This window comes from Drosophila pseudoobscura, chromosome X (assembly GCF_009870125.1).
Source record: "Drosophila pseudoobscura strain MV-25-SWS-2005 chromosome X, UCI_Dpse_MV25, whole genome shotgun sequence".
Taxonomy (NCBI): domain Eukaryota; kingdom Metazoa; phylum Arthropoda; class Insecta; order Diptera; family Drosophilidae; genus Drosophila; species Drosophila pseudoobscura.
Window position 1 is genome coordinate 27,539,193 of NC_046683.1, and position 17,578 is coordinate 27,556,770.

Genomic DNA, 17,578 nt, shown 5'->3' on the forward strand with positions numbered 1-17,578 from the left:
CTTCTACGATTCTGCGTTTTTAGTTTTCTCGTATCGTCGAAATTGTGGATGCCACAGATTTTCGCCCTTTGTGGGGGCGGAAGTGGGCGGGGCAAAGTTTTGAAATATTTTTGTATCAGTGACATATCACAGAAGTCTGGATCCAAAACATCGTTGCTCTAGCTCTTATAGTCTTTGAGCACTAGGCGCTGAAGGTGTAGCATATTGGATATTACCAAACCTTCACGGAAGGCTGAGCAGGTGATGGTTCGTCTCCCGTCCGGGCACGTGCTTGTTCCGGCTTCCGTCTCATCGGCAAGAAATGGGGGGGTTTTTTATTTCCCAGAACGGACGGGACACAGCTCTACTCCAACAATCATAATACTGACACAGTAACGTTCATTAAAATTTCACGTGCAAGCGAAGTATCGACACAAATATGTACAAGAGCAAATACACCTAACTACGCACACGGACACATACACACATACAAGTCGTGCCACGGTGTTGTTGTGACCACTTATGCCCACCCTACCATGATCACCGCTCCCGGTTCATCCGGTGATCCCATAAAGAAGGCTCTTATAGCCTCCTATCCAACCCCATTACCCTCATTTGCCCAGCATGGTCCCCGCATATAGAACTCTAGCTCCGATTCATGTTAAATCCTATATTTCATATTGAGCAATAGAACATGCATCGCAATTAGTAAACTAATAAATGATTAACTCTTAATAATACAATTAAGATTGAAATTTAACTTACAAATTGAAAGAAGGCAAATAGATAAATAAATAAATATGCAAAAGGGAATGTAAAAACTGTGCGCAGCGATCGTTATGGCAGGTCAGTTATTCAAGTGTATTAGCGAAAGCAACCGCAAATAGAAAGCATAAAAGAACGTCAGAGCGACCAGTCTCGCATCTTCCCTTTTGCGCCTTGTTCTTAAGAGAGCTGTTTCTTATGCGCGGCGTAAGCGCTTATGGTTGCCAGCAGGGCATAAGGGAGAGCGCACAGCCTCTCTTAAGCGAAGAAGCCCTTGACTACGTGAGGTTTTTTTTTCGGTTGTGCAATAAATAGTTGCTAATAACAAACAAACTCCAATATTTTATCTTTATGTTTTGGGATCACTTACGGCCTTCCTTTGATTTGTTTTAATAAATGCGTTGAAACAGCGATGAAAGCGCTTCCATGGACTGCGGCAACGTTCCTAAAACGAAAGCTGGAGAAATAATTTTACAAAAAAAAACTCACGCTCTCCTCTGCCGTTTAACCGTTGTTCACTTTCGCCTTGTCACACATTCCACTTGCTATTTCTTCCGAACAGAATTTAAAAACACAACCAAAAGAAATTTACTAAGCTAAGTACACTAATGACACTATAGCATAAAAATAGGAATCAGCGGTTACACTGATGGATAAAAAACGAGGGGGAACGTTGTGAGTTGCTGCGGACACCGCAACTCTACAGTTATACCCGATACTAAGTCAGTATAGCTCTCTTCCGGCAGACGGCGCTAATATTAAACGAAACGACAAAGAGTGTGTGCGAGAGAGACAGAAAATCAGTCTGAGCGTGATGTCGGGCGCTGCGTAGCCGCTGAAAATTGTTTTTTTCCTTTTCGGCTATAAAAATTATCCGATCTGATCAAAATTCAGCAATCTGATAGATATGTATTTCTTGTATCCTCAATATTGTGGATGCAACAGTTTTTCGTCCTTTGTGGTGGCGGAAGGGGGTGGGGCGAAATTCGGAGATATACGTTTTATAGTGAGATCTAACAGAAGTGCGGATACAAAATTTTGTTACTCTAGCCTTAATAGTCTCTGAGATTTGTGGTTGCCCCAGATTTTCGTACTATACGGGGGCGGAAGGGGGTGCGGCGAAATTTTGACACAAAACGGTCAAGGTCCGATATCACAGGAGTGTGGATACCAAATTTGGTTGCTCTAGCTTTTATGGGTTCTGAGATCCTTGAACTCATATTTTGCAATTGGCAAAACCGACCATGAAACCTGTGTGTTAGAGTGAGACAGAGCGAGAAAGAGTGAAATTGTTTTCGTGATTCTGGCTATAATAATTATACAATCTGGTTGCACTCTAGAAGATATAGTCATCTTCTACGATTCTGCGTTTTTGGTTTTCTTGTATCTTTAAAATTGTGGATGCCACAGATTTTCGCCCTTTGTGGGGGCGGAAGTGGGCGGGGCAAAGTTTTGAAATATTTTTGTAGCAGTGACATGAAACCTATGATTATGAAACCTTATCACAGAAGTCTGGATCCAAAACATCGTTGCTCTAGCTCTTATAGTCTTTGAGCATTAGGCGCTGAAGGGGACGGACAGACAGACATGGCTCAATCGACTCGGCTATTGATGCTGATCAAGAATATATATACTTTATGGGGTCGGAAACGATTCCTTCTGGACGTTACACACATCCATTTTCACCACAAATCTAATATACCCCAATACTCATTTTGAGTATCGGGTATAAAAACGACAGTCGTTGCCGCCGGCTTCAGATCTGGGCACTCCTCGGCACTTCGTATGGGGAAAAGAAAATAAGTCTAGGCCCAGATCTATATTTCGGGTAGAAATTGGTTGACCGTTTACATCGCTTTAATAATTTCCGCAGAATTGGACGGCCTCCAATATATCGCGGGTCCGTGACACATAAGTGGCTCGCGCCCGCAAAGCGACTGATGAGCAGATCTTTTACGCCTTCCGCTTTGTGCTCTTCGGCCTAGCGCTGAGAATTTTTGTCACGGAGCTGTAGTTGGGCGAGGAGCATAAGTCCCTTGTCGCGGGCGGAGGCCCTAATATCGGGGAAATTGTTGTTGCGAGCTTTCGTATTGGGGTTCAGACAGGTACCCAAACGATTGCCCGAAGTTTAAGCTGGTACTAACCGCCAATCTGAAAAATTAATTTCCTGCAATAAAAAAAGCACTACCAATATTTTTTTCTTTTTGCTGTATTCAGCTGTTAAGATCTTTTCCCGGTTTTTATTCCTCTTTTTTTCTTTATACTTGGACTGGACAAAAATAGCACGTCTGTCTTCGCCAACAGTTTTTCTTCCAAGAGACCGAGGCTAGATCTGCACAGTCTGAGACCCCCAGTACAGCGTTAAAATTAAGAATCCTCCATTTTCGAATTGACGCCGTAATTATTTTACAAGTTTCAACTAAAAAAACAAAAAAAACCGCTCTCCTTCGTTTACCTTTTGACTTGAATTGAGGCGGCAAAGTTGAGTAACATAGGGAGACCAATATCCCTTCTTGGTACTTTTCTAAATGTTCCCTTTTGTGGATCCCAGTATTTATACCTTTTTTTTTATACGTTACTCTTTCAAACCACTTCAAAGGGAACGGACAGACGGACGGACGGACAGACAGACAGACAGGGCTCAATCGACTTGGCTATTGATGCTGATCAAGAATATATATACTTTATGGAGTCGGAAACGATTCCTTCTAGACGTTACACACATCCACTCTTACCACAAATCTAATATACCCCAATACTCATTTGATCTTCGAACAAAGTGCAAGTATAATGGAAGCTTCATATGAGTACAAGATTGTTGCTGGGTTTCGGAAAAATTCAAAGTTGTTGCTTTTAACAACACAGCAACAATTATTTAAGATAAAGAGTGCGTTAAAAAATAGTTCCCTTTTTTTTGTTATATAAAAGACTGCGGTGTTTTAGTGGCTTTGTCCAATATTGTCATGTGCGCTCAAATGAGTCCCGAGTGCAACCACAACCATGCCTCTGCACAAGAACTCACAAAACAACTCGAGTTGATCAATAATGTGAAAGGTCAACGTGAGCGGAAAAGCCTAAAAAGAAAAGGAGTTCGGGGCGTGGAGTGGGGCTGACTGACGTTCTCAAATGCATAATTTGCCCCGACAAACCGAGAGATGTGGTTCTTTTCCCTTGTAAACACTTTAAAACATGACAGATAGTTGAAAATCATCTTAAAATATATCAATAAAATATTAATTAATTGTTATTCAAATTGTGTTTCAAAATTTGCTTAGTTACGGGAAAAGGCAAAAATTTGGTTGTTGTTTATCCGAAAATAAGACAACAATCGTTTAGGGTCTTATAGTGTTATAACGCCCAAAAAAAGTGACATATAACGCCGCGGGCGCTGTCCCTTTTAAAAGTGTCATAAGACCCGTGGGCGTTATGACACTGGGCGTTATGAAATGTACCTCTTCAAGTATTGTTATGAAAAAAGTTTGTTAACTGATTATATTATTTTTTTGTTGCCTAAATAAGATTTAAAAGTTAATATCTGGTGTATCCACCATTATTGTTTTTGTCACCTTTATAATTCTTTTCATAAGCGTTTGGCAGGTTTCTATAGGTGTCTCATACCACAATTTTTGGACGCTCTCTCATAATTTATGATTATTTGAAAATGTTAACTCAGCTAATTTAATTTAATTTAAGGCTTTAAGTAAGAAAATTGAATAGGCCACTTTAAAAACGTCAATTGTTCGGTCTTGAAAAATTTAGTCAAAGCATTGATGTGCGCTTTGGGTCGTTATATTACTTAAATACCCAATGGAAATTCATGTTTTTATTAGCATAACATAGCATAACATTCTCCAATATGGACTCGTATTGCTCAGCGTTCATTCTGTTCGTTGTTAGGAAAAGAGGGCCCACGTCGTACCAGGATGATCAGCACCATATAATTAATTATGTTTAATTTTTCTTCGTGTTTGACAGTTTTTTGTTAAGCATGGATCAAATTCCTTTCCTTCCTACATTGCTTTAACAGTCATTCCCTTATTAAATTCTTTTTAGTTTCGTCGCTCCATAAATGGTTTCTCCACTTTTTAGCAAAATTTTGCCGCAAGGCTATATTTTTGACGCGTAATTGGGACCTTTCTTTCTATTCTCCATGGAAGGTTGGCTTGTTTTAGCCGTCTACGGGTCGTTGGAGCACTAACTTATAGTCCAATTTCTGCTGCAGTAGCCTTTGACGACTTAAATGGGTCCTTTTTCCTAAAAAAAAAAGTATGTAGTGATAAATTGTTATGTTTTTTTCTGTGGCTTTCGGCGAATTTCCTGGCAAGGTTTTAATTTTTAGAACATTTAAACAAAATTATGAGATTTTTTCATTAATTTGGCAATGGCCCGAAGAGATTTGAATTCTTTTTTCAGACTAAGATCCAATCGGGCTTCTTCCTCTGTACAATAAGACTTTCGGCCCATTCTTGTAAGAAAAAAAGAATTATTTGTTTATATTTAGACTGTAGCTAAATGGATGTTTAATGGCCAAAAAGCCAAGAATTTCCAAATTATTCACTTGATAGTGAAAATGAACTGACACTGTACATATTATATTGATTCCTGTTAGACCTCGGTTCTCCCGTATCATTTTTTTGTCACACATTGACAAACAAAATATACCACAAGAAATTTTGTTTTAAACACTAAAGGTACCATAAAACTTGAATGAACGCATAAACTTCACGATTCCCATTAGATCCACTAGAAACAACCGTTTCTACGTTTGGGTACAAATTGTTCAATTGCTGCTTTCCGGACAAACATCAAGTGATCGACACGATATCACATCACGTGTATTCAGGCAAAAAACTGGGTCCCTGATGAACGCTTCTTTGGAGATACTGGATCCATTCACTCGAATGGCAAAAACGAGGCTTGCCACATGCACACATTCTAATTTGGTAAGTGGAAAGAATTCAACCAGACCAAGTAGATGATGTGCTGAGATTCCCGATCACGAAGCCGATCCCGACCTACCTGATGTCGCAATTACAAATATGATTCATTGACCGAGTGACGCCATCTATCCCCAATAATCTTGCATGGTCGACTGCAAGTTTTCCAAACGATATCCACGGAAATTAGCGGAGGATATCGTCACTGGAACCGACGGTTATCCACTGTATCAGCGTCGGTCACCCGACGAAAACAGTCGAACTATCACAAAAAGTGAAAATAATGGATTTCGTTGTCGACAACAGTTGGATTGTTAAGTGAACTGTAAGATGATAAATGTTGTGCATCTGGAGAATGGTAAACGAGTTTCACGGCATGAAATGTTGTTCAACGTGCTGAAATACCTCTAGCGACAGCATTGACCAGTTTCTTTGCACTCGGAGATTCCACGCTATTATACTTGGAATGTTTCATCGAAGAAATTTCAACGACGGAAGTATGGCAATGCAGGTCCTGGTTATCCGGATGTGCGTTCTACTGATGCTCTTGGTCATATGTATACAGTTCATCCAAAGAATGATGAATGCTTTGATTTGCGGTTGCTGCTGGTTTATGTGCGTGGCACTTGCGTACGCACTGTGAATGGAACAATATTCCCAACATATCGTGCTGCATGTGAAGAACTCAATTTATTAGAACACGATACACAGAGGGATACGACAATCGAGGAAGCTATTATCTCTGCATTTCCAAGTCAAATATGCACATTATTTGCTTTGTGGCACATATACAAATATAATATGTCAGAAGATAATTTACATCAAAATCGAGTAAGTTCCAGAAATCCCGATCTTGAAATGAATGAGAAGATACATAATCAAGCTTTACTATTGATCGAATACATGTGTTAGCTCATATTCGGTAGTTTATTAGTCAGGCTAGGAATGACAGCGCCAAATCATGAATTGAATGGGAATTGGAATGGGAACGTGAATATGATAACCAGGAATTGAATTTAGCTTTTCAAACAAATGCACCCCTGTTGAATCCTCGACAAAAGGAAGTTTATGATACATTAATGAAGGCAATTGATGAAGAAAAGGGTGGTTTACGTCTAGAACGGAACTACTGCTTTTCACTACTTAAGAGGTAAAAAGTCCCGGTACAGACTCTCCCAAAACTCTGTGGGTGAGCGCAAGCCTTTAGCAACAATGCCAAGTATCTTGGCTTAATCCTCGATAGAAAGCTCGATTAGAAACTGAGCATAGAGGATAGAATAAAAAGGCCACAGTGGTCCTTTATACATGCTGGAAAGCAATCGGACTAAAATGGGGAATGTACGCCCAATCATGCTCTATAGAGTGGTAGTATGGTGGCCAGCCCTAGACAAAGGAACTTATCTCAACAGACTCAATAGAGTTCAACGCATGGTAGAGCTATGCACAACTAGCAGGCTACGCACTTCTCCATGGGAAGCCCTGAATTACGTGCTGGACCACCTCCCCGTAAATGTCATGGGAAAGAAGGTTTCAACACTTTCCGCCCTCAGAATTAGAGAAGCCAAATTATGGAAGGCATCCGCGTTTGGGCACTCGGGAATCCTGACGAGACCCCCTTTCGACCTTTCAACGCCTTTTCAGGTATCAATCCCACTTAGAGAGGACTGGGAGATGGGCGAACCAGGACCTGCAAATGCCGTCCACTTTTACACTGACGGTTCAAAGCTAGACAGCCGCGTGGGTGGTGGAGTCTACTGTAAAAAGCTAAACATCAGTTACTGCTTCAGGCTGCCAGACGAATTTAATGTGTTCCAAACGGAGGTTGAGGCAATCAGAGAGGCCATTTCTATTGTCTCCAAACTCCAAAGCAAGCAGCTATTAAAGCACTAGGCTCAATATCGTCAAACTCGACGATTGTAAATGACTTCCGTAGGCCTCTAAACGAGATCGCAGAGCAGTTAGATCTCTTCTTTATATGGGTCCCCCTACCTCCTGCAAGGTCTCCAGATCGATATGGCCATTTCAGCAGAGCTGTATAGACTCGGCAGAGCACAGTGCTCTGCAGTTACTCGAGCCATCACGGGACACTGGCAGATGGGCACTCACGCCTCTAGACTGCCAATCCCTCATAATGACTTCTACAGGAGTTGTCACGACGCGGAAGAGGCGGAATCAGTCCCCCACTTTTTCTGCCATTGCCCGGCCCCTGGAAAAATTGGCTTAAATATAACCAATCAAGCTGAAATTTTAGAGGATGGATTATATTTTAATATTTTAGATCCCAAACAAAATTCAATCCGATCACAGCGACAGTATAGCTGCCATAGGAACCATTGGTCAAATATCGTATTTTTTAACTTTGACCTCAAGGTACCGAACCCCTAAGCATTGTCAAATCAGCCTGTAACTTTATAATTTATTATACATACATATACTTTTTGATTTGAGGATTTAAATTTTTGTGTTAAACTTTCTGTAGGATGCCATTTTCTCAGAACCCTAAAGAGTCTTACGTCAAAAATAAGCTTAAAATATCCAGCACATGTCCACTATTAGTTGAGAATATGTTGGCAAACAATGATCAAACATTGCAGTTTGCTGCGGTTGCTGTCACTTTACATTTTTGGCTTCTTCTGCGACTTATGATATTTTCAAAAGAATATTTGAAAAAGTCGAAGCAAAAAAGATTTATTTTCGTTTCTCATTAAGAATTTTTGGGCTGTGTGTAATCAGTAGCAGTTTTAAAGCTTCGGAAATCGAAGATAGATTGTTTCTAGTTATTAAAATAACCCCATTTACTTGCAGGGGAGCGTCCGGCGATCATTGCGCCTCCGGAAAGCGAATGGTATCATGGGCGGTTAGATCGATATTCGGCAGAGTCCCGTCTACGAGGAAGCAGTAAATTAGGAAGCTATTTGGGTGCGTAATATAATCGTAATAATATCGGATAGAAACGCAATACATTTGTTCATACATATATTTTATTTTAAATGATTAATATGTTTTACACAGTGCGTGAAAGTGATCGTAAGCCTGGCTCGTATGTTCTTAGTTATTATGGACGCACTGGCATAAACCATTTTCGGTAAGTATAACTCTATTTTTTCCCTGAGGAAGAAACCATTTTAGTTTTTCTAATATACGTACAGTGGCGAGCACGTGTGGATACATGTTCGTCACTTTTCAGTTTAAACGCCTTTAAAATCTTTAAAAATGCATCCATCCTTGTGATTTTTTATACCAGATACTCAAAATGAGTATAGGGGTATTTTAGATTTGGGGTGAAACGTATGTGTGTAACGTCCAGAAGGAAGCGTTTTCGACCCCATAAAGTACATATATTTTTGATCAGCATCAATAGCCGAGTCGATTGAGCCATGTCCGTCTGTCCGTCCCTAGGAGCGCCTAGTGCTCAGAGCTAAAGAATCGACGTTTTGTATCCAGACTTCTGTGAAATGTTACTGTTACAAGTATATTTCAAATCTTCGCCCCGCCCACTTCCGCCCCCACAAAGGGCGAAAATCTTTGGATATTTTTTATACTCAAAATGAGTATTGGGGTATATTAGATTTGTGGTAAAAGTGGATGTGTGTAACGTCCAGAAGGAATCGTTTCCGACCCTATAAAGTATATATATTCTTGATCAGCATCAATAGCCGATTCGATTGAGCCCTGTCTGTCTGTCCGTCCGTCCGTCTGTCCGTCCCCTTCAGCGCCTAGTGCTCAAAGACTATAAGAGCTAGAGCAACGATGTTTTGGATTCAGACTTCTGAGATATGTCACTGCTACAAAAATATTTCAAAACTTCGCCCCGCCCCCACAAAGGACGAAAATCTGTTGCATCCACAATATTGCAGATTCGCGAAAACTAAAAACGCAGAATCATAGATAACGACCATATCTATCAGATTGCTGAATCTGGATCAGATCAGATAATTTTTATAGCCAAAAGGAACAAATCAATTTGCAGTGGCTACGCAGCGCCCGACGTCACGCTCAGACTGATTTTCTGTCTCTCTCGCAAGCACTCTTTGTCGTGTCGTTTAATATTAGCGACGTCTGCCGGAGGAGAGCCATACTGACTTAGTATCGGGTATAACCGTAGAGTTGTGGTGTCCGCAGCAACTCACAACGTTCCCCCTCGTTTTTTTTTTTTTACATGCATGTTTACATGCAATGACTGCATTATTCAAGAGGCGATGCAGTTACTGCAGCAGAAGGCTGTTACGCGCGGATCCCAGGCAAAACGCAGCCCTCCTCCCGCCCAACCGACCGAGGGGCGCTGCCGCATGACGCACGGTGCGTAGCCGAACCGAACGCGAACATGCAAGAAAGATAGCTATTAGACTAACATTCGAGGAAAATTAGCACTAAACTTACTAAGAAACTAAGCATGCAAACAAAATACAAATACCACTACAATTACTAATTACTAGAAAGGTGTGTAAGGATTAGTAATTTAATAAGAGGAAGAGAATTAGTGGTGGAAATAATATGGTAGAGGGAATTATAATCCAAGCATAAGACCCTAAACGGTTCATGCAAGGAATAATTCGATCTAGTCAGTCTAATAGGAATCGTGAAGTTTATGCGGCTCAACAGATCAGGGCTGTCTATGTCACCCCTGATCAAGTTGTGCATAAATATCACACCTAGCATTTTTCTACGGTTAACTAAGGATGGGGGGTTTACTAATTGCAGTCTACTAGAGTAAGAGAGGAGTCTCACACCCGAATCCCACTTAAGGCCCCGCAGAGCAAAGAGTAAAAAGTTTTTCTGTACTGATTCTATACGGTCCTGGTGTACTTTGTACTGAGGGCACCATACACAGGAGCCGTATTCTAAAATCGGACGAACTAGCGTAGTAAAGAGAGTCTTTGTTATATAGGGGTCGTCAAATTCTTTTGACCACCTCTTTATAAACCCAAGCACGCCCATGGCCCTATTTACCATGGTAGAAATATGTTCGGAAAACTTAAACTTTGCGTCTAATAAGACACCAAGATCATTCACCGGGGTAATTCTTTCAAGAGAACCGCCACATAGGGTATAGGTAGCCAACAAGGGGCTAGACCGATGAAATGTCACTACTTTGCATTTCGAGGCATTAAGGTGTAACAAGTTGGCACAGCACCATGACTGAAATTTATTGAGATCGGATTACAAGCGAGTATGCAATGAAATGTCCTAATACTGGACACAGAGATTAACATTATCCGCATACATAAGTACTCGAGAGTATGTTAATACCGAAGGCAAGTCATTAATAAAGAATGTGAAGAGTAAGGGGCCTAGATGGCTGCCCTGTGTTACTCCCGAAGAAACCTTTACTAGTGAAGAGAGGGAGTTTTTGAAGAGGACTCTTTGAGACCAGGAACAAAGATAGCTCGAAATCAATCTCAGGAGGTTGGGCGCAAACCCTAAAAGGTCAAGTTTATGCGCTAAAAGGGAATGGTTTACATAGTCGAATGCTTTACTAAATTCGGTGTAAATAACATCCGTCTGTAAGTTACCTTGAAAGCCTTTAATAATGAAAGAGGTAAACTCTAAGAAGTTCGTGGTGGTTGATCGCCGCCTTATAAATCCATGCTGAGTTGGAGATATAAGTGACTTGCAGAGATGTTGCAAGTGCGGAGTTAAAACCTTCTCAAACATTTTGGGAATAGCAGATATCTTTGCTATACCTCTATAATTTTTTGCTTCAGACTTGCTACCCTTTTTATGGAGAGAAATAATAAATTATTCCTTTCAGATCGGTGGGAAGCATGAAGGATCAATGGACAGGGTTAATAATTTAAGCAAAGGTCCACTCAGAGCCTTGGCGCAGTACCTGAGTAAACAACCTGGAACCCCGTCTGGACCCGGTGAAAACACCGGCTTAACTAGTCGAAGATCATAAAGTAGGGAACATTCATTTAACAAGGGACTGAAAATGCCGTTCGACCTCGGTAAACCGTATGGGTACGGATGACCAGAGTAGCTTTCCTCAGAATAGGTGGTTTGGAAAAATTGTGCAAAAAGATCGGCAATTGCCTGATATTTGCTGAGGTATTACAAAATGATAGCAAGGATGGGTGTGCGGACGTTCTACGCTTACTGTTTACGAAGCAGTAAAACTGTTTAAGGTCCTGAGAAAAACGTATCCTGCATCGAGATATGTAGTTCTTATAGCATTGAGCATTAAGAACTGAAAAGTTTGACCGAGCTATTACATAGCGAGAGTGAGAAGTAGGAGAACCCACTTCTTGAAATTTTTTACAAAGTCTTGATTTTAAGTTTTGTAGACGAGATAACTCTTTGGTAAACCAAGGGGGTTTTCCAGATCTAATCGGACAAGAAAGCGGGACACAAGAATCAAAAAATGTGCCAAGAGCATTGTAAAAAATGTTTGTGCCTTTTATGACATCACAAGTACAAAGCGGACCAATCAAAATCCCTAATTAGGTTATTAAGCTTCGCAAACTCGACCGATCCAATACAGTTGGTCCTATATCTAGCGACACCTCGAAAGTAGGGTGGTATGCGTCTTCAGGTATAGTGAGCGGAAGGGCTCGGGTTAACAATACTATGGTCGGATCCGATACAAAGCATAGATCAAGCAATCGACCCAAGGAATTTTTCACATGATTGACTTGAGACAGGGACAGGTCAAGCAAGCCGTCAACAAAGTCATGTCGTGACCTGTTAGTATTCCGACTAACAATCTACAGTCCTTTCGTGGTAGGTGAAGTAGGTAGTGGCTAAGTTTCTCGTTGCGTTCCCTGCACATTATTTTCGAGGTTTTTGCAGGTGGTGGTACTCCGACACCTGTTTTCGGTTTGTGATCTAGCCTGCTTTTCTAGATCGCTTTGCAGCGTTCTAAGGGACACAGGCACGTTCTCGGTTCTCCTATTCTCCAGCCCGACGCCTTCCTTAGCTAGTACGTCTGCCGCCTTGTTTCCTCGATGCCTTGGTGACTGGGAACCCAATAGATCCCCACTGACTTTGTCGTGTTTAGGGTATCTAGTGCCTCTCTGCTCGCCAAGACACTTCTGGAACTGACCACGGACGCCAGCATGGATCTGCTTGCCGCCTGACTGTCGACGAATAGATTGACCGCGTCGTTTGCTCGCTCTATAAGCTGAGCGACCTTTGCTGCTTTCCGGACGGCAAAAAACCTCCGCCTGAAAAATGCTGCATTGGTCCGGTAGCTTATACGACAACCTTATCGCAGGGTCTGTATAGAATAAACCCTCTCCTACTCCTCCGTCCATCTTGGAGCCGGCCGTATATATGTTGAGGTGCTTAACTTTGTCCCTTCCCTTTTTCCAGTCTTCGGGTCCCAGAGATGAGATAGTTTTGATGTCGGGGAAAATTTGGGGGATCATGTAATCAGTGGATCTGGTCAGGCCCCATGTGCTGCTGAGCATCTTCTTGGATGCATAAAGCGCAATGGTGGCCTTCTTCACCCTTTCCACTACATTGGGTCTCCATGCCAGCTTGCTGTCCAGTACTAAGCCTAGGTATTTCACCTGTGATTTGGAGTCAGCCTAGTTTGGTCAATTTTCGTGGGGGTCCATATCGGTACCTTGTACCTCTTGGTAAAGAGGATGAGGTCCGTCTTGTCCGCGTTGATACTGAGTCCTACCTCTTCCGCCTACTCACGTATCTCCCTGAGTGTACGTTCCATTAAGGAGCTGAGGGTCGATGGACATACACCCGTAATAAGAATGCTTATGTCGTCTGCATAAGCTTTTATCTTTGGGGCCTTCCTTTCAAATCTCTTAATGAGGTCGTCGACCACCAAATTCCACAATATTGGCGACAGGACTCCACCCTGAGGTGTGCCTCTGTGTGCCGTCTTAACCATGGAAGCGGTGCCCACTCCGATTGCACCAGTCTACAACTTAGGATGTTTTTGATCCAAACGTTGATTGCTGGGTGTATGTTATTCGCTTCTAGGCGACTTGTTATTGCGGTTGTGGCCACGTTGTTGAATGCTCCGGAGATGTCATCAAATGCCTCCAGTGCATACTTTTTATTGTGAAGGGCGCTCTCGATGGTGGATGCTAGCGAATGTAGTATCGTCTCCACTGATTTCCCTTTGGTGTAGGCGTGTTGGTTTGTTGACATCATTCCTGACGTGTAAATCCAACAGCTTTTCTAGTGTTTTTAGGATAAAGGAGGTAAGGCTATTGAAATTTTAGAATAGTTTTTCTAAATAAAAGATACCGAAAAACTTGGGTGACTGCAATTTTGTATTTTGATACGACGAAAAAAAGGAGTGCGTGCGTTCGTTTTCATAGATTTTTCTCGACTTTTCTTCCTATATTCAAACAATTTCTTCTGCACCTATCTTACCTACGGTGGCAAAGCGGGGCGAATTCGCCAAGAGCGAGAGAGCGAGCTTTTATTGCGCTCCCGCTTTGCCCTAGCCTAACTTACACTAGACTTCATAAAATACTATCCTAATAACAATTATTATTAGCCAAATGGCGCTACAGCTATCGGTCTGTAATCCTTGGGACTCACGTGGCTGCACTTTCCTGCCTTTGGGAGGAAGACGACTCTCGAGGTTCTCCATTGGACAGGGATATAGCCGTACTTAGGCATGCTGAGTATATTGCGTAGAGCCATGGGGTGATAACCTCTTTGGTCAACTGCATCATGGCTGGGAATATCCCGTCCAGTCCTGGTGCTTTTATGGCCGCGAAGGAGTCTATGGCCCAGTGGATTCTATTAGTGGTTAACAGACCTGTGGGGGGGCGCTGTTGCCAGGTCCTGATGCTCCTTGGCGTCAGTGACCTCGGTGCATCCAGGGAAATACGCCTCCATTAGTGGCTTCTTTACTGCCCTCTATCCGCTGTCCGTTGTCTAGTTTTAGTTGGCTCTGTACTGTGGGCTGCTTTGTAAGCAGCTTCCGGAGCCTAACGGTTTCGGGCACTTTCTCGATGTTGGAGCAGAAGTTCCTCAACGAGTTCCTTTGTGCCTTACGTCTTGTAGCTCCTAAGTAGGATTTTATATCTTAAAGATCTTAAAGAATTCCTTGAGGTTGTTCCTTTGGAGAGAGAGATCTCGGTTCCACCAGAGTGGCTTGGACCTCTTCTTCGTTCTCGAGGCTTTGCACGATGCGTGGTAGGCGTTCAGTAACTCGTTGGATATGGTCATTAGGGACTTCTCTATATCCTCCGCAGATTTCACTGAGCCCGGATTCGCGAGCTTCGAAGTAACTGTCTTTTTAAACTTGATCCAGTTTGTATTCCGAAGGTTTCTATAGACTGTTATCTTCGAAGAGTGTTCGAATTCGCACTTGAACTGAATGTACTTATAATCTGAGAAGGATGGTCTTTCGAGGACTCTCCAGTCAGATACCAAAGTACTCTTTCCCGTGACAAGAGTTAGGTCTAGTACGTTTGACGAGGTGGGACCTACGAAGGTGTGTTCCTCCGCCACGTTTGCTACGTCTAAGTTAGTGGATAAGATAAAGTCTAGCAGTGACTCACCTCTATCATTGATGTCGGGGCTTCCCCAAACATTGTGATGGGCGTTGGCATCTTCGCCAATGAGCAGGTCGAGATTTTTGGAGCCGGCTTCCGTCACTAGACTCCTAAGTTCTTCTAGTGGAGCGGGCCTGTCGTGTGCCATATAACAGGAAGCTGCCATAAGGCGCTTTTCCTCGCTCTCCAGCATCACTACCGTCAGGCCGTCCGTGCTGTAATGAGACATAAGATGAGCATGGATTCCCTTCCGTACGAGGACGGCGGTTCTGTTCCTGCTTACCGATGTTGAGTAGAGAAAGTTGTAATTTGAGGACTTTAGCCAGGCCACGGAGTTGCCTGACGCAATCCACGGCTCCTGGACTAAAGCTATATCGGCGGGCCCTTGCTCCTTGGCAATGAGGAGCTCCGTCGACGATATTTTGCAATATGGAGGTTGAGCTGCAGCACCCTTGGCGTCATGGGTGGCTCCAACGACTCCAACCTCCAACGACGGGTTGACTATGATCTTCAGGTCACCGTCCTCCTCTTCCTCCGAGTCGTCCAGCGCAAGACCCTGGATGCTTTTTATAACTTTTCGTACTATTTTTGTATAGAAACGCACTCACGAAATCTAATTTCACTTAATAGCATGCGTGTGCAATCGCAAGTTTGTTAACAACTAGAAAAAGTATTGCCGCAATGAGAATTGCGTATGATGTGAATTTAGTTAACGCAGGGAAAAATCTCTCTGATCGTCGCAATCACTCAAAGGGAATGACAGAGTCAAGATGCGTGTGAAATGATTTTAGCGCGTGCCAAACAGAAAAGCACACCACATGTACGTAACGATAAAGAGACATAAAGCGCGCAATTGCAAGAAGAAAAAAAAGAAAACATGTAAGGATTTGAACCACCAGGCCCCAGATTATTGGGTAGGCGCCTGCTTCAATACACCTTTTTCTTCAATTTACTAATAAGGTGGTGCTATCACCACATCAGTTCTCTTTCGAAAATTCTCCGTTAGCCAGTATGCATGAAAACAACTACAAACGAGGGGGAACGTTGTGAGTTGCTGCGGACACGATCCAATTCAGATTCCGCAGTCTAAAAGATATCGTCATTCTCTACGATTCTGCGTTTTTGGTTTTCTCGTATCTTTAAAATTGTGGATGCCACAGATTTTCGCCCTTTGTGGGGGCGGAGGTGGGCGGGGCAAAGTTTTGAAATATTTTTGTAGCAGTGACATATCACAGAAGTCTGGATCCAAAACATCGTTGCTCTAGCTCTTATAGTCTTTGAGCATTAGGCGCTGAAGGGGACGGACAGACGGGCAGACAGACATGGCTCAATCGACTCGGCTATTGATGCTGATCAAGAATATATATACTTTATGGGGTCGGAAACGATTCCTTCTGGACGTTACACACATCCACTTTTACCACAAATCTAGTATACCCCAATACTCATTTTGAGTATCGGGTATAAAAAGGGCGCCATCTGTTTCTAGCCCTTGTCTCTCTGAGAGCCGAGAGAGCGAGCTGAAAAAGTGGATGACAACAGCGGTCGACGTCACCTTTACTTCATTCATCTTAAGCAGCGTCGTTATACTATTTTCCACGAACTGCTTTCCGTGCAGACGAAGTGCTTGCTGTTAGAAATATGTTATCGAGCAGGTCATGGGGGAAGCAGCGCGTCGACAATGCAGTCAACCTGCTAAAACATGAGTTTGGCCGGTAAATTTTAAAATGCTAGTTTTACTGGCTTCTGGTTAAGAACAGAAAAAAACGATAAGAAAATCCAGGGCTTGAACAGTGGATACCTAGATCGGAAGTCTGGAATTATCCCACTAGACCACACTTCGGTTCGATTCTAGCAGGCGTAATGCAGCTTTAATGCAAGTGGAAAGTTAGGAAAACGGTAATTTTCTTTACTTATGGTGGGAGGATTGAAAATCGGTTCTTTAGTTGTTAATAAGCTAAGCTTTTAAGCTGTGGGATGTTAGATTTGTGCTAAAAGTCTATGTGTGTAACGTCCAGAAGGAATCTTTTCCGACCCCATAAAGTATATATATTCTTGATCAGCATCAATAGCGGAGTCGATTAGGCCATGTCTGTCCGTCCGTCAGTCTGCCCGCCCCTTTGAGCGCCTAGTGATAGTGAACTAGAGAAACGACATTTTACATCCAGACTTCTGTGATATGTCACTGTTACAAAAATATTCCAAAAGTTCGCGCCGCCCCTTTCCGCCCCCACAAAGGACGAAAATCTGTGGCATCCACAATCTTAAAGATACGAGAAAACAAAAAACGCAGAATCGTAGAGAATGACTATATTTTCTAGACGGCGGAATTTCAGTTTATTATAGCCAGAATGAAGAAAACAATTTAATTCTCTCTCTCTCTGTTTCTCTTTGCTTTGCCAATCGCTAAAAGTGAACGTC

General features: G+C 42.5%; 1 protein-coding gene and 1 long non-coding RNA gene across 6 annotated transcripts in view; both read left to right on the top strand.

Moving 5' to 3' along the window:
* The window catches only part of vap (RAS p21 protein activator vap), a 117,174-nt gene that overhangs the window by 32,910 nt on the left and 66,686 nt on the right, over positions 1-17,578 (top strand). For all 4 annotated transcript variants that reach the window (XM_033384140.1, XM_033384141.1, XM_033384142.1 and 1 more), the window contains exons 3-4: positions 8,487-8,600; positions 8,694-8,766. In XM_033384140.1, the coding sequence (XP_033240031.1) occupies positions 8,487-8,600; positions 8,694-8,766 (187 nt within the window). The remainder of the gene's footprint in view (positions 1-8,486; positions 8,601-8,693; positions 8,767-17,578) is intronic.
* Positions 4,745-8,138, top strand: LOC26533875 (uncharacterized). 2 transcript variants are annotated; one of them, XR_004470397.1, is made up of 3 exons: positions 4,745-5,212; positions 5,483-5,687; positions 5,749-8,138. It is a non-coding gene; the product is annotated as an uncharacterized lncRNA (long non-coding RNA). The 2 variants fall into 2 exon arrangements; XR_004470398.1 differs by having other exon boundaries at positions 4,746-5,010.